The following is a 19457-nucleotide window of genomic DNA, read 5'->3' as shown; positions in this document are numbered from 1 at the left end:
CTGGCCTGAGACAGCCAATGCAGCTGCCGTGCTAACAGCTTCTGTCCCCGGTTGTCCAGCTTGCGAACCCGCTCCAGAAATATCTCAGGCCCCCTCAGGAAGGTGGAAGCTGGTGACTCAGTGTTAGAGGCCCTTGTGATAGAGCGGCCCTCTAACTTTTACTTCTCTGAGTTCATTCCTGTTGGAAACAGGGTCTCCTGCAGAAGGCAGAACGCCTGCCGAAGCACTGCCGTGTCTGGCAAGACCCAGACTGCCACTCGTTCACTCATAAAAGTCTAAAGCCATCCTGGTTTTCTAATGACCTTGTTTTGCATCCCGGTTAACTGGGTAAAGTTAAATTATTGCAAAAGCATACTTACCTGATTAGCGGCATACTGTCAAGAGAAATTTTGGGTCTATTGTACAGACCCCCCCCCACCTTTAAAAAAAAAAAAAGTGATTGTCAGCGTTCCTGATTTCCTTTACTGAAATGCCAAGAGCTCCCAAGGTGGAGCTCTGTGAGTCACTCACTGGTGGATACCTTCAACGTCCCACAAAGCCCTGCCGCTTCCCTGTAGAGCATCGAAGAGTCAGCTAGCTGGGGCTTAGGGATGCACGCAGTACCTGTTCTTGCACAGCTGAAAGGCAGCAGGATGGGGTAATTTATGATGGAACAAAAGGAGAGCATAATTTTGTTATCACCTTTTGAACTACAAGTATATTAAGTGCTGCAGTAAATGCAACCTCTGTACTGATTTCTTCTCCCCGAGTCTGAATTGTCTTTCACAGTACACGTGTACACATGTGCCTTCCTTCGATAGTGGCAACCTCGCACAAGCCTTATTTAGGTAGCTATAGGACAGCTTGGTCCCACAGCCAGGTCACAGGGCCGGTATTTAATTTAAGAGTCAGCCTACATCTTGTTGACTTAAACCTTTTCATTACTGAGTTGGGAATGTGCTGCTGGAACCATTACAGTTTTTAATTTGCAAGTCCTACACATTTTTTTATTGCCCGAGTAGAATGTTTGTGAAACATTGGAGGGTCATCATTTTTAAGCCTCTTTGTCTATCGGAGTGCCTTAATATTTTGATTTTAAGAACTGGTTACCTCCATAGTAATACTGCTTATGTACTGCAGTTAGTAGTAAAAATAATTGAATTTGAAGTAAAAAAAAAAGGCATAAAACAGTCAACCTGAACAATGGATACAGTAAGATATTTATTGCATTAAACAACAGTTGCTTTAGCTTACACGGTACTTACAGAGCATACTCAATTCAGTAAGTTACTCCTGCAGATTGGTACATGCTGGGGAGAGGAAAAGCCAGCATGCTTTCCATCCACGGGCCTTTCTTTTCAAGGGAACTGTGTATAGCGTTGAGACCTACATTCATTGTACTAGTTATTTCCAGAAGTCTGGGCGTAACAAAAAACTACAGAAGGTAATTTAAGGTGAAAAATTGCCAACTGAGGGTGACTTCCTCATTCGTTCTCAACACCTATACAGTTTATGCAGTTTTTTCAGCATAAAGGGTATCTTCCCTCTAAAGTTTTTCAGCTTGCACCAAGGAAATCTAAATTCTTTCACTTTTGTACTGAAATAAAACATGAACGACAGTGGAACTATAAACTACATTGGAAACATGCTACTTTATTTCAACAGATGTTGAAATAAGATGTTTATTTCATCAGAAGTTGACTAATAACATCTTCAGCCATGCTCTCTCGTCAGACCACCTGAGTGCTGGAGAGGAGCACTCTTGCACGCTTCCAGCGCCGCAGCATAGTGGCAGTGCGTTACTGATAAGGCCAACACACATTAGTGGTGCACATCACAAATTTTTGTTCCCCCTGTTTTCTTCTCTAAGAACCTGATGGTTTGCATCACCAACTCCTCTGAACGTGAACTTGGACAACAAATATCTCTGTGAGGAGTTGCAAGTGGTTAAGAGTAACTGATGCAGAAATATTGATACCTATACAACAGCAAAACTGAGAGAGAGTGTAACGTTCCTGCATTTTGCTTCAGTGAGGCAAAAAGCCATTTCAGGGTTTTTCCTTCACTGTGTATGAAGAACTGCATCTGCTTTTATTGTAGCACCCAAGACCCTTAAGTGTCAACTGTTTGATACCAGGCAATTTTGGATACATGGCCATGCAGTTTATGCCCTTATCCGTACGATACTGCATTATTATTGGTGTGCACACTGTACCTTTTCACTTCAGCACTGAAATAGCAGAACAAAGTGCACTTGCGAGCTGTGTAAACTCTCCGCAGAGAAGCCCAACGGGGTAGATTCTCTTAATTCCCTCAAAGGCAGCTTCTGTCCTGTGAATTGGTACTTCAGCTGACTGACTTGCAAACCCAAACAGGCATGGGTTTGCACGTTATGCATGGCCAAACAGGCATACCGAATGGTAACCTGGTGTTTGAGACTTGTGTAACTACTCTTCCCCTTTAAAAAGGCAACGATTCTCTGCTTTAAACGCCAAGCCTGCATAAAAAAACCATGTCCCAGAGAAAAAGGTTAGGAGTCAGTAAGCAACCGTCTGGCAGGAAACAGCAGAAGCGCAGTCAAAGCCAGCAAAAGTTTTGATGAACAGGCAACAAGATCAAATGGTTTTATATGAATATTGGTGATGGGAAAAAACACCAAGACCAACGACCCACCCCAACGAATTACATGGATTAAATACCAGTAACGTACCTTGGACTTGGCAGAACTGAGGTGGTTATTTTGACTCTTAACACCAGGACATAAATTCGGTAGAAGTGATAGTGAACTACATCAGTATGGAATATCTATTACATGGCTGTAGTTAGAATAAGGTTAAAAATGAGAGACTTGAATTCATTTCCTCAGCTTGTTCAAGTATCACAAGATGTAACAAGGTATTTAAATTTTTAGATGCTGTAAAGTGATTACTTTCTTGAAGTAGAGCTTTCGGAGCAGTATTCTTGGCATAGTCTTGAATTATGCACAAGGCCTGCTTTAAGACTCAACTGTCGCAGTCCGTAAGGTAGGCACAGCCCAGATCCTTGTTTGAGCAAGAAATCCAAAATAATGTTCAACCTCAAACCCAGAAGATAACAAACAGTTTAAAAGGGAAAAGTCTCTGCAGGCAGCACAGTATTCTTAAAGTACTTAAAAGTTCAGGCTAGATAGGTGCCAGTCAGCAAGATCAATAAAAACTAGCATGGCTAGATGAGACCGCGTTAGGCTGTTAGAAGAAAAATACATCCTTCTTTCAAGAAGACATGTCTAAACAAGAGGAAAAAGGGGGATAATGGGAAATTCAAATGTAAAAAAAAAAAAAATCAGAAAGCAGAAAAAAAGTACCTGTGAGGAACGACTTACTAAAGGCCTAAAAGCAAGCGTCTTCTTCAAGTACATCAAACACACTCGCCAGTCTGCCAAGGAGATGAAGCCCCAGCGGCAACGGACTGAGGGGCTCGGAATGCAGCTGGTGAAAGAGGTTCCCGCATCAGAGAGACTCTTCACAAGAAGAGTTAAGTACGGCCCCAAATGTGTGCGTACATGTCTGCGTGTGCATGTACGTTAACAGAAGAGACTTAGCGCCTACCAAAAAAAGTTTTAAAAAAAGGGCAAAATTCCTCAGCTATTAACTGTGATGTGTAACCACATTTCTCTCTAGCAAAGCTTGCGAATCTGACCAGTTTCTATATGGAATTTAGGAAGACCGGGGAGATCCGTGGAACTGCTAACAGTAGATTTGACTTCTGTGTCGGTATGCACCGTAAGGAAGGATAGAAATGGTAGAGATGCTTCATAGGGGCAGAGGCAGCGCCTTTTGTGGAGACAAGTCTCAGGTGTGATGGAATACTTTGAAGGAGCAAACAAGTACGGCAAGGACAGCGACTGAGACCAGGCAACGTACCTGGATTTCCAAAATACTTGGCACAGCTCTAGAAAAGGCTGAGCGGCAGGACCTACGTTGCTCAGCTCTTATAAAATGGGTATCTTCAAAAAAGTGAATTAATGCTATCTTCAAAGAAGAGCACATCATAATATATTGTTGTAAAGAGTTCTGTGCTACCTAGAAAAAAGTATACATAAAGGAAAACTGAACTGAAAAGCAGTTCTCATAAATTTAGGGAAGTTGCCAAATGTTAGGGAATATGCCAAAAAGAGGCAAAACAACACTTAGCAGTATTAGGAAGCTGGGAGAATTGTACATTAATAACAAGTGACCTCACATTCATATGACAGAATAGGGAGCTCTGGAACTACACAGCCTCATTTTTAACAGACACCCCACCCCCACGCCCCATAGGGCATGTCACTCGAACAATACGCTCGAACTCAAACTTCCACATCTTTTAATTTTCATTCTCGAGTTTTCAAACAAATACAGTGAGTTCAGTAGATCCAGTTAGAAGACATGAATACGTTAAAGAAAAACTCAGAGTCCAATATATTAAGCATACTTATTTACTTAATCTATACAGAATCGAGTAGATAAAATTTCAGATTCACATTAGTGAAAAATCTCTACAAAATGTTTTTGAAAAGCAAAACAAAGACTGCCTGTTCATTTATCATTTTTCCTCATGAAAGCAGACATGGGTTGTAAAAATAAAGCAGTGTGTTTAGCACAAACTAGATTTCTGCATCACTTTTTTCACAGTTATTTCCATCTACAGTCCAAAGAGGTAGATTTTCTGCAACACCTGAGAATTGAACTGTAACGTAACCAGGTGTAATGAAAGGAAGGACAAAACATTAGAGATACAGCCCTAACTTACTTGTGTTTGTATACACATATTTGGGTCTTGCGTCACATAGAATTTAGCTTTTTGCAGCTTCATCGTGGTGAAACTGTCAATCAGGCCCCAGAGTTTTGACAATTAGACATACTCATCTCAGGCTACATCAGTTTACAGGCCAGGTTCAACAGTTCATGGTAGTGGGAGAAAGGCATTAATACCAGTTCACTTAAAAACCCTACTGGAGCCAATTTGGCTGCAGACTGGCAGTGCAAGAGCCTGCTGTATGGCAGATCAGTTAGAGTGCTGAGCTTATCCCTTATATAAATTTGTTGGGTCCCCCCCCCCCTTTTTTTAAATTTTTTTAAACAACACTCTTTAAGCAATGCATGAAACTGTATTGACCGGTTTCAGGAAGCAAAGTATAGCCCACCTTGGCCAGATAAGTTGATACATGATACGGGCATGCTAAGGGTAGGAAAGAGAAAAAGATATCCCCGTTTCAAAAGACTTTCACTTGGGGCGTTCTGCTTCATTGACATTATTGAGTCAGTAACAAATATATTTGTATTGCTGTTCTATTCACCTGTCATGTCTCTAAAAGCCCTTTAAAATAGTCTTGCAGCAGGGTCCAAAAATTCACTCTTGCCTCCATATAGAACAAGCGCTATAGAAAGAACTGTTAAAGATACAAATGTCCAAATAATAAACTGTAAAAATAGAAAACTGCATGTCCTACCTTGCCAAGGGTATGATGCATCAGATACAAAGTTTTTCACTTTCCCTCAGGAAAATTACTTCATGCTTAGTGTTAGCTGAAAACCAGTTCTCGCAACAGCTATTTTTTTTTTTTAAAACAGTTGATTCCATAAAGCAAGTCATTTGAAAAGCAAGTCTGAAATACTCGTTTCCAGTACTTTTTATGCCATATGGTTAGCATGATTAACATTTCAAAGCTCTGAGTCCAACCTGACCGACCGCTCATTGCTACCTTCTTTTCATTCCTGCATTGTGCTTGGACCGCAAACACAAAAACCGCACCAGTCTAGGAGAAAGACGCCCAGCTTCCCATTTGCTCCGCCATTTAAGAAATGTCAGTTTTGCACAGTTCCTCTCAGTGGTATGAGCCGAAACATGCTTGTCAGGCCTTGCATAACCTTGCTCTCTTTCAGAGACAGCTACATTATTTCAATGTACATTACTACAAGGAAAAGGATCGGGAGCTCAGTGCAGCCTGAACATTCAAGTAATTTAGCCACTACACTGTCAAGGGCAATGAGGGTGGGAAGCTCATTGAGAGATGTGCTTGATTCAGAAATCCCCCTCCCAAGTAAGTGCAAAGAACTTTAAGTACCAGAAAAGGCTACACGTTTGCATTTCTTAAAACAACGGCAACCAAAACGAGAAAGTAAATACACGGCAACTAAAGTTAAGGGTAGCTTGTAGTTATTTCACACATTGTCTTGCCAAAAAATAAACGTTGGTCCTAGTTTCCCTCAGGAAAAGAAGTCAAAATGTGGATATCAAATTTTCTAGGAAAAGACCACATACATGGTTTAAGGTCAACAAGGGAACTTGGCTTGTGGTATGTTAGTGTAAGAATTAGAAGTACCATCTTTACCAGATAACCTAACTGGGAAGGCACTCCGCCAACTGGTACAGCTTCGAGGTTGCGTGTGCAAGGAATTCCACGTTGTACTTCAGGAAAAGCATTTGAATCTACATGTTCAATTATAACCAGTATAGGCTTAACTCACACTTAAATACATCGCATACAAGGCTATTAGAGAAAGCCTATATGCCACAGACTCGCGTCTTCCATACCTACGGCAGTAAATGTCTGTTTTCCAGCCCTTCAGATAATCCGGAGATTTGTCTAGACAGTAATGGATTTCTCTAGTCAGGATAACCATGTGATGGACACGCTGCTGCTGAGAGGGAAGAACGTGACCAACACCTGTGCAATAGGCTACACGACTGCAAAATTCCACTCGGTAACGTCGCTGTACATTTTCTCACACATTTACATTTAACATGTTCACAGGTAGGGCAAATAGTCCAAACTAACCTTTACAACACAACCCTGAGAAGTCTGCAAGAAGTTGTACACCCTGTTTCACCAGCTGCAAATTAATGGATTTCAAGGCTGTTTTTTCATACCACAAAGTACATAAAACCCTTTAAACGTATCTTTTACTATATTCTGGACCTTTACTTTTTCATTCATATATATGGAAACATACTAGAGGGGAAAGCTGAGGTTTTTTTACTGGCCATTAGACATCCTTATGTAGATAAGTTTACTGGAAAAATTGGTAATCTTTAGTTTACTGAGTGGCAAATCAACGAACAAAACCAGAATGCTGTTCTTTAAACCAGAAGAGTGACATGCTGTCACTATTTTCCCCGGAACGATGTTGTATCTGTACACGGTCTTCCATGACAGTGATTTGTGTCGTGGGGAGGAAATGCACATGCATCCTTTTATGGAAAAATATTTTCTTTTAAAAAATGAGGCAGATGTGCAACACAGTTGTGGAAAATTTATAGTTTAAGCTATTTAAAGCTGCTATGCAGCTTCCTGTACCACATAAGTCCAGTAGTTCTAAGAAAATACAGATATGGTAGAAAAAGTAAGAAAATTTTCACCACAAAACCAAATAGTTACCACCAACAGAGAAAGTTATACACAAAATATATCTCTCAATACAGTGTTTACACTTCATTTTAGTCTACAGATTCAGTGCCAGGAACAGGACTTGTCGAGACAGTCTTTTCGGAACTATTTGCCGCACGTGATTCCACATCGGGTTGGATTCCTGGTTCCGTGTCAGTGGGAGTTCCCAGCTCCTCGTGGGAATTGAGCGTGCAGGACTGCAACACCTGCACAGCTAGATCCACATCTGCTTCTCTGAGAGAAACCTGCTCCTTAAGGACTTCCACCTTCTCATTCAGCTCGTTCCTTTCTGTCTGAAGGGCCCTGCATAGCTTCTCCAAACGCTCCAGTTTTATTTGAAAGCCCTTGTATTCTTTATCTCTTACTGTTTTCTGAAGGACAAAGAACATAAAAGCTCTGTGATTCAACTGTTGGTTTTTTTTTTTCTTAAATTAATGAGAAGAATCACCACTATTTAATCCTGAATATTAAGTCTTAATTAATCTAATTCCAGCTGCACTAGAGCAAGTTTGCTCAGCATACTTGACCCCTACACTTCAGACGGTTTGTCTAAGCTGGAGTGGCAACAGACACCTTTAGAAACAAGCAATGAGAACTAGATAACCACATAATGCTAATTGTAAGCGAGGGCCGAGTATCAGTGAGGGTCCTGATAGGAAGTCCCATAAAGCGGTCAATTACAACCCAAATAATGGCAACTATAGGGAGCAGAAGGGCATACAAGTGGGAAATCTACAATCCAGCAGCAGAATCCAGGTCAGAAGGTACCATACTCATGGTTCTCCTAACTAGGCTCCTCAAAAGAACAAAGAGAAGCAGTGCTATAGCAGAACCTAGATGACCTAGCATGGTTTAGCAAGATCATACCCAATATACTTGAACTAGACATTAGACAGCGTAGGCAGAACTGTACGCCTATGGCCTGTGTGAAAACTGTTTTAGCTCCTCTCTTGCTGGACTACAATTAAGTAATGGCACCTTATGACCTCAAAAGCAGCAGCCATGCAGGAAAGTAACTGATCCCTTAACACACGGGTTATTTCCTTCATGTCAGTCTTGTATATTTAAAGTAGATTTCTATTGCAGCACTGATGGAACTTTGCTCAGCATCTTAAAATACAGTCAATTCATTCAGCTTGTATGATTTCATACACATCATCCCACCAATTAAACAGTAAGCAAGGAAAGATGAGGCCGAATTTTTTTTTGTGTGTGTCATGAGTTTAGATTTATATAGGAGCTTTTTATTTTCCATGTCTGAGGAGAACAGCACCATTTACACAACAGAAAATGTAAGGCAGACAATCCAAGAAGAGGCTACTGTGTATTATTTCCAATTCTCTGAAACTGAACAACTGTATGAAGTTTGCTAGGATACAGATTCTAGTTTAGCCATACTGCAGCTTAAGCGATAATTACCTCTTCAGCCATTTGCAGAAGAGCCTTGTTGTTGTTTTCCCATTTTGTACGCCACACTATGGTTTCCTTTTCCAGTTTCTTAATCTTCTTCGTCATCTACAAAAGATAAGCAAAAGACTTAATTTTGTGGCTTGCATTGCAACCTAAGTAGGTTTACATGAGTAATTCGACTTCTTAGCGTTACTTTCCAGGTCCAGTTTGGACAAGTTGTTTTACAGAAAAGTCCTTCTGCACAAAATCAACGCCACAAATACAGATTCTGCATTCAAAGAAAACGAGATTGATTCTTAGAAGAAACAAACTAGCAACCTTCAAGTACAACTAATAAAAAGCTCCAGGAAAAGTTTTAAAACATAAGCACAGCCAAAAAGACCGAGAAGTACTGTATGCCTTTAATAAAACATTGGAAGTGGGCTTTAGATATTACGCAAATATGTCAAGAACCAGAAAAAATTACATACCTTTCCATAATATGACAAATTCTTATGCCCCATCTTATGATCCAAATTAAATGTCAAAATACTCCATATATTTTCAGACGGCAAACACTGTTTTAAATACAGAATGCATCCCACTAAGAGCATGCATTTTTTTAATTACTTTTTATGAAATTCTAAGTAATCCTGTAAGTACCTTCTCCATTTCTTGCCTGAAGGTTGTAAAGAGTTCATTACTTTTTGCCATGGTGGTCTGGAATTCCTCAAACTTATCCATGTAAAGAGAAAGCTGTTGGGAAAGAGGCAGGAACATTAATCTGAACAGCTGTATACAAATACAAGAATATTAAGATACAAGGGAAAATTAAACTCAAAATAGTAGAAAATGAACTTTTTATCTTTTTTATACTATCCTACTATTTCCATTTGAGGAACATGCAGAGCTTGTCTGAAAACATGCTATTCAAATTATATATGAGAGTTCTATGTTTATAGAACAGTAATATATTCTAAAGAAAAAAGGATATTATGCTTAATAAAATGTTGCAAGACAGTTCATCACTGTTTTCCACCAGAAAAAAAGTCTGTGGACTTTAATATACAGGAAATTCAGCACATGGTTAGTGAAATTAAACTTAGAAAAGACCTATCTTTCCACCTTAACCAGCCAAAGCTAACAACCAAGGCTGGGACAAAAAACATGATTGATTCCAGAAATCAAAATACACATTCACAACCTATGAAATCTGCCCAGTGAGCAAAAGTCATGATAAGTTGCCATGGTTTAACCCCAGTCAGCACCACACCCCACCCCCCCCCAAAACTGGTGGGAAGGGGGAGAAAATCAGAAGGGTAAGAGTGAGAAAACTCGTGGGTTGAGATAAAGAGTTTAATAGTTAAAATAAAACAACAACAAAATTGTAATGAAAAGGAAAACAACAAGAGAGAAAAAGAGGAACAAAACCCAAGAAAAATAAGTGATGCAACCACTCACCACCCACCAACTGATGCCCAGTCCGTCCCCGAGCAGCAGTCACCCACTCCCCGGCCAACTCCCCCCAGTTTATGTACTGAGCATGACGTCACATGGTATGGAATATCCCTTGGGCCAGTTCGGGTCAGCTGTCCTGGCTGTGCCCCCTCCCAGCTTCTTGTGCCCCTCCAGCCTTCTCAGTCGGTAGAGCATGGGAAGCTGAAAAGCCCTTGACTAGTGTAAGCACTGCTCAGCAACAACTAAAACATCGGTGTGTTGTCAACATTGTTCTCATCCTAAATCCAAACCACAGCACTGTACCAGCTACTAGGAAGGAAATTAACTCTATCCCTGCTGAAACCAGGACAAAAGTGAACGTTGACACGGAATTCATTTAATAGTGAAAAACATTGCATTTTAACAAGTGCAGAGCATTAACATTTGATACCAGAAAATTTTCTTGCCCTGCACCACAAGGTCAATCATCAAGAAGGAACTGCAAAATATGTTAATTAATATAGTTTTTCACAAAAAAAATTAGGTTATGCTTCTTATTAAAACAACTTATACTTTCAGTGTTGTGATTTGATGTTCTGAGAATACATGACCATTTACTAGTAACTTCCTTCTCCATCTGAAGAGTAATCAGTTCTCTCAATTCTTACATTGGGGGTTGCAGGACAATACAATTCAGAGCACAGAAATACTGTATTTTCCTCTAACAGTAGATGACATTTCATAACAGGAATTAGCCTACCTTGTCAACAGTAGATCATGACACTCTGCCATTATTGTGACTGAACCTTCTAGCTCATCTTATTCTACAAAAAAATCTGTTGGCCCCAGGAAACCACAAACTATACCCATTGTTACTATTAAAAAGCATAACAAAGGCAGTGGGATTTTAAATAAAGGGTAACCAACTTGAAAAAGAAATCATAAAAGACTAAGCGCAACAAAAAACTATTTGGGAGAATCTGGATATTAATGGGTCCAAGTCACTGGACACCCCAAGGAGGGGTGTGTGCGCATATGTGATTACATTTAACTACACACACACACACACTTTAAATATAACTGTTGGAAAGCCTGGAAAAGAATTAGGTACAGTAAGTGTGAAAAAAGGGCATGAAACAGAGCTTGCAAGGAGACTTAATAGAAAATCTTACAGAACTGAAGCAGTAAGAGGTATGCAACACAAGGAATAGCTACTGCTTCTCAGATGCTGTGTTAGCTGAACCTACCATTTCCCCTTGCCTTATGTGCTGAGTTCACGCGTGGCCAATGACTGCAGGTGATCCAGAACCACAGCACAAAATCTGGAGACCATCTCTCCACTCTCAGAGAGGATTTTGCTGTAGCATTTACAGCAAGAAAACAATTGGAAGACAGTAATTTTTTTGTGGACGGAGACACTCAGTTTTAGGTTATTCTTTCTTTATTCCTATAGGATAAACATGACATTGCTTGCTCCCGATCCTCCACAACAGGACGGGATGGAAACAGTAAGGAACAAATTCTAAAACCTGCATGGGTAAAAATCTCCACCCAACTCTTTATAGTCACAAAGGCCTCTTACAGCCTGAACAGCTATAAAAAAAAAAGATAAAAATACCTTTGGAAGAGAGAACAACAAGTTTCAGAGAAGCCAAGGAATGGTAAAGAAGCAGCCACAATGAAGAGATTCCCAAGCTTTCATACATTCTAATCTTCGTAGTATTAACACTATTAATTTAAAAGGATACTAACTCCAGCAATTCAATGGTTAGCACCTTCCAGTAACAGTATACTCTCCAGATGTACTAAACAGCAAGTACAAAATGTCAAGTCTTTACAATTTATACTTCACTACTGAAGAGTTACCTATTGGAAATTAAATTTACGACTTAATTAAAAAAATACCAAGTAATTTTCACAAGTAGTATATTGCATCTGATGAATGACAACATGTAGGGTTTTTTTCATACGTTCTGTTATGTTCATTACAATCACAAATCTCTTGGTATATTTTTTTTTTCAGTACAACTGTTATTGAATAACACTCCATTAAAAAAATACCTGCTGCTTCAGCTGAGCTTCCTGTTGCTTCATCTGTTCACATTTGTGCCTGGACTCAGTAGCTTCTTTGAGCAGCTAAAAAAAAAAAGGCAAAAAGCCACATAATGAAGAAAGTACTCCTAAGAATGGCTTAAAGAACTTGACCTATGATGAAAAATGAACAAAGGTTAACATCATCTAAGGGCCATTCAACCATGTTTTCTCACATAGGTTTTTCATTATTATACTATTATATACATATATATGTACATATATATACACATATATACAATTTAAAGCATGTGCTAGCATGCAGAAATTATTTTTATTGAGACATTTTTCTAATTGGTAGCATGAGTCAATGTTTCTATTTCTGTAGCAAGTTTGAACTGCTAAATTTATATGAGTAGTTCATTAATGAACTGTATGTAATTTAACTGTTTTGTAACCTAATTTATTTTCCACCTCCATTTCTTCAGTCACTAATATTACCTTTACAGACTAGTTCAATTTTGCTTCAATTTTTGGTTCCTCTTTGAAGATATTTTCATCAGTTTATGATTCCAAAATTATGTTTTAATAGTATAGAACAATCCAACACTGGATGATCATTTTAAGATTATACAGGAAAAGCACGGCTTTTGCCCAGAAGTTACAGATACATAAGGAGCATAAAAAAAAAGTCTTCACCTAAGTATTATTTTTTAAATGGAAGCTAACTTCTTGGAACACTGGAGGTAAATTGCTGGTTATCAACATACAAATAAAACATCAGAATAGTTCTGGGGACAGACAGTTCAGAAGAGTATATGCTTTACTCTGCATTTGTTATTTCTTATAGCATAAAAACCGAAGTTACAACTACAAGACAGCAAGAAAGTACCTTTGGTGTTTCAGCTCAAGACATTTCCTGGTCTAAAATTATAAATCATATCCTTGCACATTTGCTGAGAAAATGCAAACGGTAGCATTGCTTGACGGTGAATATGGACATTAATATTGTAGGCATCATACACACATAAACAAAATTTAAATCTCAGTCTTGATGTTGAAATCTATCTTAACCTTCAAAAGACAGTCCCCTCAGTTTGCTGTATTTGGTTTACATCATGAAAAGTCTGGTTTGGTGGGTTTTGTTATTTCTCTTAACATACGTAGAATTCACTTACAAACTCCCTTTCTCGCTGATGTTTTTCCTCTGCTTCTTTAATAAGTTGGGTAGTTTGCTGAAGTTTGGCATCCACGAGTTGCTGCTGCAGTTCTTTATGTTTAAACACTTTATCAATATGCTAAACAAAGAAAGAAAATTGTATTAGTCAAATATAAACAGTGCACTGGTCAATTAAGGTAAGTATACAGGTATGGGGAGATGCATATTGTTTAGAAGTTTCATGCAAAAGAAAAAGCGGCAAAAGACTGTTTTACATGCTTTTTTTCTCCCGTTATTGCCATACATTATAGCTACACGTTTTTTGTCTTTCATGGAAGCCAGATGCATATTTTATTAAATTGGTACAATACTGTCAGTGACTTCACACCAGGCGTCTCAAAAATCCTGTAACAATTAGTCTACATCCCTTCTTCTAAAGTTGGTGTCTACCTCTAATCCTAACTGTATTTTGTTACATCTAAAAGCTCATAACTAAAAAAGCTCAAAACGAGCAAGGTTTGCAACAACAGTGTATTTGGCTTATGACATTCCACAAATCATTGAATTTTGCAGTCCTACTTCCATACGTAAAGTAGCACAAGGCAGCTTCCTACCTTTTCTCTTCCCCAAGTTATCTCATGGTAGATACAAATATTCCATGAGCGCAAAAGGTGGGGAACTAGAGTCTACAGAGAGCTTTCTAACTGATGCAGATTTAAAAAAAAACAAACACCACCAAAAAATCCCCCAAACAGTTGAGAAATTATATTCCAAACCTCCTATGCTAACCAAGAACTAACTAATCTTACCTGTACTGTAGAACTCCTTGAAGCTTAGTTGTCTTTGACAAGGAGAATTAGCTGTTTTCCATTACTGTAGCTTAGACTGGCTAGCTCACATACTGGTGCCAATTAAAGCTAGCTCCATTAGCCCTAAAATACAGTCATTTCCATGACACCAGTCCAAATATATTCTTAAAGCGTGATAGCTTATTTTGATTCTATGCCAACAAAAGCTACATACACAAAGCAGCTTGCTAAAACCCCCCAACCTTAATGAACCAAAACAAATGAGAGAGAGAATAACTCTTATAATTTAGAAGAACTTCAAATATTAATACATATTTACGTTGGAAATAACCTTTGGAGGCCATTTAGTCCACTCAAACCAGGGTCAACTTCAAAGTCTGATCAGGTTGCTCACACCTTGCCCAGTTGAGTTCTGAATACCTCTCTGAATACCTCTAAAGATAGAGATTCCACAATCTCTGGACAACTTATTTCTATTTGACCGCTTTCACCGTGAAAGGTTTTTTTCAATGCATCTTGAATTTAGATATGCAAAACCAGACAGGAAAGGCAGATAGTGGGCCAAACAGCTACTTAATTTTTCACAGTAGGGAAGTAAAAAGAATAATTTAAAATACATATACGATGGCTGTAAAGTATTAGGGTTTTTTCTCCCTTTTAAATAATTATCTGAGCCTTACAGTCAAGGAACTAACAATCCCATTAGAAGCATAATGTAAGCACCTCTTCTCGCAATGCATACTGCTCAATGAGTTTCTTCAGTTTTTCCCCCAGTTCAATATTTTCCTGACGGAGCTTGGCATTATGTATACCATGCTGTTCCAGTTGAGCCTGAATTTCATTCAGTGTAATCTGGAAGTGCGCAGTCGCTTCTTTCCGTCTTTCTTCTTCTTCACGCGCTTGCTGTATGTTTTCATCCTTTTATGAGAGAATATTAACATGTTCAAGCCAAACCATGCACCTTTTTCCTATTTTTTGAGTCAGAAACAACGGTAATATTCACTTCTGGAGAGTTTCAAGTTCTAGAGTGCTAGAGTTAATTAAGCCACAATCATAATATGCTATGCTGACTACCCCTATGAAGTGCATGGAACAAAGAATCTAGAAATTCCAAGACTTTTAGAGAATCTTGTCCTTACCACTACCAACATTACTCAGAGGCTGGTATTATGAGATGCTACATGAATACCTTTGCAAGCGTAAGAATTGCCCAGATGTCAAAAACAGCATTGATACGATAATGAAAGTTCTTACAGCGATCACAGATAAGAATCTCTTAGCTTTCTTCCATTTCACTCCCATCCATTATATTCTGACAGAATTAAGCCTTTTTTGATACCCTGCCATTTCATGCTGCTATTTCACTTGCGCTATTTTTTCCAGCAGTCATCAGCCCTGCTCCCAGAAACAAATATGGCAAGATCATATACTTCAAGTGCTATGACCTATGAACCAGTTTGAGGGGGGAAAAAAAATTAGCAAGTTGAACTATCCCCATATTCTTTACCTTAAAATCAAGTACACTTATGCCACATGCCACTCATCTTCTGCAGGTACAGGTAATGGGCAAAGCGGTAAGTAAAAAGCAGCAATCAAGATTTCCACCACCACTGGCACTGTAATTTATGGAAATGAACTAACCTTCAAAGTCTTGTTATGACGCTGAAGCTCCCGACAGAGAGATTCCAGTTTGCTACGTGCCAAAATGGCCTTGCTATGCTCACTCTGCAAGTGGACTTTCTCCTTCACAACTTGCGCTTGCTTCTTCTGCAGTATCTTCATCTGCTTTTGAACATTCCGGCTCTCCTCCAACTAACATTAGAGAGTATATTTATTAAGTAAACGTATGCGAAACTATCTTTATGCATCTAGATGAGAAGACTGAACAAACTTCTAAACATTTCAGATGAAAGCAAGGAAGTCAAATAATTTCATTAAGACCCCCGAGTTCATCTTAAGGAGAAACTCCCATCATCCTACAGATAATTCTAAATGTGTAAGGACAGAAGATGAAAATATACAAATTCCAACTTAACAAACATTTGCCTTTGACGAACAGGGACCACGGACCTGCTGACCACGGGCTATCAGCTTGCATTCAGCTACAGGGGTAGGACTAGCCCTGAGAAAGGAGGATGTGGCAGATACAATTAAAAGCCAGCTGAGACTGGCTTTTCAACAAGTCACAACTTATTCCACTCTCTTATCTGTAAGGTACACACAGCTGTTTATCCAACAGGTCTTGTTTTTACTATCAAAAAGAAAAACCCACTGAACTGTGTACAGAGTTCTTTCTTGTCAGCAGGAGCTCCTACCAAAGGAAGCAGTAATTGATACAAGTTTGTAAAATGCTAAGGTATTTCAGAAAGGAACAGATACAACCAGCAGCCCTGACAAATCAAGTAAAATACTATTAAAGCTGCACGGCCCAGGCTTTGATAACTTAAGAGATCTGTAGTCTCAATCATTTGAAACAAAATTTTAATTCTATTTCCTTTAGGTTGTTTAGATGGTAGATGAGAGCGTTAAACTTTGTATACAGTGCTGACTTCAAAATATATTCTATGAATACCCACTGAATGGAAGTTTCTTGCATTATCTAGTTGAGAGTAAGTTCCATAACACATAATTTTTGGGCTCCCCGAGAAACCACATTATTTAGAGTCTGTTCTGTTGTAAAGAAGGTAACAATGTTAAGTGTAACACTGCTCCTTATTAGATAGTGCCTCAGCCTTGGGACACCACCGGAAAAGAAGGCTGGCAACGAGGAACATCACCACGACAGAGAAGACTGCAATGCTGGTTTTCTGAAAGAGCTCAAAATAATGCTGAAGCACAGAAGAAAGAATAAAGTTAAGGACCTCCATGACAACAGTACATTAAATGTATATTTAATCTAGTTTAGAGAAAAGGAATGTTACGGAAACGTTTTTATATCCAAACATAAAAAGCCCTTTTCTTGGGTGGTCAGAAAAAAGACTTCAAGTGGCTGTGCTGTCTGCATACCTACAAAACTTCAGGCCTGTAAAAGTATGCCAGTGTGAGACATATCACCAAGGATGCGAACCTTCCTGCATCACAAATTGATCTCCTGATAGATTCCAAATTAGGAAAAAAAAATTGTGGAAGATCTTTTGCCAGGAGAGAGGCATTCCTACCTTTATTGTACAGTCCTTTTCATGAGACACCACTGAAAAACCTGATAGTGAGCTTTAAAGATGATGAATCTTTAAAAAAAGAAAAAAAGCATTGTAGGTGCACTGTCATGAACAGTTCAAACCTCTGCTGGCATTAAAGCTGACACCTATGCCAGTGGTTCACCACCACTATCATGAAGAAAAGAATGCATCTTAAAAGGAACACAACCAGATCCAACCTAAACTTTTTAAGGGGAACAGAGTACCTCTAAGACTCACTCAGCTAAAATGGAGCTACTGTTAGACCCAGACAAGCTCCCACCCAACTTCCCAGCAGTTCTGAGCATCACAGGGAAAGCACCTGGTTTTCTAGGATGGTGGCTATCTACGGACTGTGAATGCTTACTCTACCTATAGACTACCGATCCTCTCCTGGGAGGGGAAAAAACATGACGTGAACACGTCTCTCCTGATTGCCAAGCTTCTTGAAGGAAATTACAATTCATTTGGTCTAGCTGTTCCCTAATTATTTTGAGATCTTTCCTTCAACAAGAAAACTCAAGTGAAGATGGTGCATATTGTCTCCTTTTTGCAGAAGCGAGGAATTCATGCCAACCTAGCTCCTCATGCAGGCCATCATCATCACCACTGCGATTTGACATGGGAGCTGTTCACTCAAATAGAAAAGGTATCACATGCACAAGCAATTGCTCGTAAGAACTAACTCATTTACTGCATTTCTCTCACAATATCAAGCTAATTTTTAGGTGGGCTCCCCACCCTTGAGTTGCACTATGGAAGTATTATTGTTTCTCATTTAAATGAAAGTGACTTCTTAGAGAAGCTGCTGGTTCTGAAGGAAATTCACTCATGTGAACAAGAGCATGCAGGTGAGAGAGCAAGGAAAACAAGGCAAAAACATAACAAACCTCCAAGGAGGACTCTGGATTTCCTAAACAGAACTAATCTAAATCTATTCTTAAGTAATTAGTATTGCCTCTGTGAGTAAAAAGACTACCTGCTAGCTCACCCTCAAAACTCTGGAGACATTATTAATCTCAAAGGAAAAATACACGTATTTCAGAAGTTATGCCATGTTGTGCAGCCATTATATCATTTTCAGAAACATTTTCATATATGATACACTTGACATCCACAGAAGGCAAATCCTATGCTTTTTTTAAGCTATTAGGTTATTCTCTTTAGTTCTGCATTCATTTTATATCTACAAATATGGTGGGAAAACATATACACAGTATTTCCAGTCTTTCCATTCTTGTCTGTCCCTCTCTTAAGATGAACATGAAAAGTGAAGCATTTTTGTCTCCAAGCGCATTCTGAAAAGTCACCTTCTGAGCCGCGCCCCCCCCCCCCAATTTTGCCATCAATTAATTTAGAAAATAAATTATCATTTCTCCTATTTGGGGTGGGAATGCACTTTATGATCAGTTACTGCTAACATTTTGCCTTTTTGGTTTATTACTGAAGAAACGTATACTTTTCTATCCATTCCTTTGCATGATCAGAAAGCACAAAGCAAATTTAAACTTAGATCTTTCCAACTTCCCCTACCTCCCAAAATCACTACAGAGTTAAGTATAACTGAACTTCCCCCCCCGCCCCAAATCTTGTTATCATGCTATGTTCTTTCCCTTTATCCTAAAAGGCGTAAATTATAAAATGCTAGCACAAAAGCATTATCAACAGACAAAGCCTAAGAAAATAATTAGTCCCAAAAGATACTCTTAGCTTTTCTGTTAATCCTAATGTTATGCTTCAGCACCAAGTTATCAAAAAGTTATCATAACCTATTTTTTCTTTGGATTTAGGCAGTCATGTAGAAGTGAAATGACTACATGCAACTTTGGCTGAAGCAATACTCATAATAAGCCTGAGTGTTTGGGTTTTTTTTCCTACCAACACTGTGAAACATTCAAAATTGTTAACTGTCCTGTATTAGAAGTTCCTGCATTCCACAGTTAATATTAACACATGAATAACTCCTGCTATCTTTACAAATTACTTACCAGATCAGCATACTTCTTGCACAAAGCTGCCAGCTTTTCCTCTGGAGTAGAAAGTGTGTTCAATGCTTGCATTAATAATAG

The 19457-nt window shown here is 38.9% G+C and overlaps 1 protein-coding gene across 1 annotated transcript in view; it reads right to left on the bottom strand.

The window, feature by feature from the left end:
* Positions 1–4307: 4307 nt before the first annotated feature.
* The window catches only part of TXLNG (taxilin gamma), a 15983-nt gene continuing 833 nt past the window's right edge, over positions 4308–19457 (bottom strand). Inside the window, exons 3-10 of the mRNA XM_009325477.1 lie at positions 19377–19457; positions 15854–16024; positions 14936–15130; positions 13423–13542; positions 12275–12349; positions 9440–9532; positions 8807–8902; positions 4308–7758 (exon numbers count right to left, since the gene is read on the bottom strand). The exon at positions 19377–19457 is cut by the window's right edge and continues 1 nt beyond it. Coding sequence (XP_009323752.1) covers positions 7438–7758; positions 8807–8902; positions 9440–9532; positions 12275–12349; positions 13423–13542; positions 14936–15130; positions 15854–16024; positions 19377–19457 — 1152 coding nt within the window. The 3' untranslated portion in view covers positions 4308–7437. The remainder of the gene's footprint in view (positions 7759–8806; positions 8903–9439; positions 9533–12274; positions 12350–13422; positions 13543–14935; positions 15131–15853; positions 16025–19376) is intronic.

The sequence above is a fragment of the Pygoscelis adeliae genome, unplaced genomic scaffold, assembly GCF_000699105.1.
Source record: "Pygoscelis adeliae isolate BGI_AS28 unplaced genomic scaffold, ASM69910v1 Scaffold386, whole genome shotgun sequence".
Taxonomy (NCBI): domain Eukaryota; kingdom Metazoa; phylum Chordata; class Aves; order Sphenisciformes; family Spheniscidae; genus Pygoscelis; species Pygoscelis adeliae.
The sequence above is the reverse complement of the archived record's forward strand: the minus strand, read 5'-3'. Positions and strand labels throughout refer to the sequence as shown.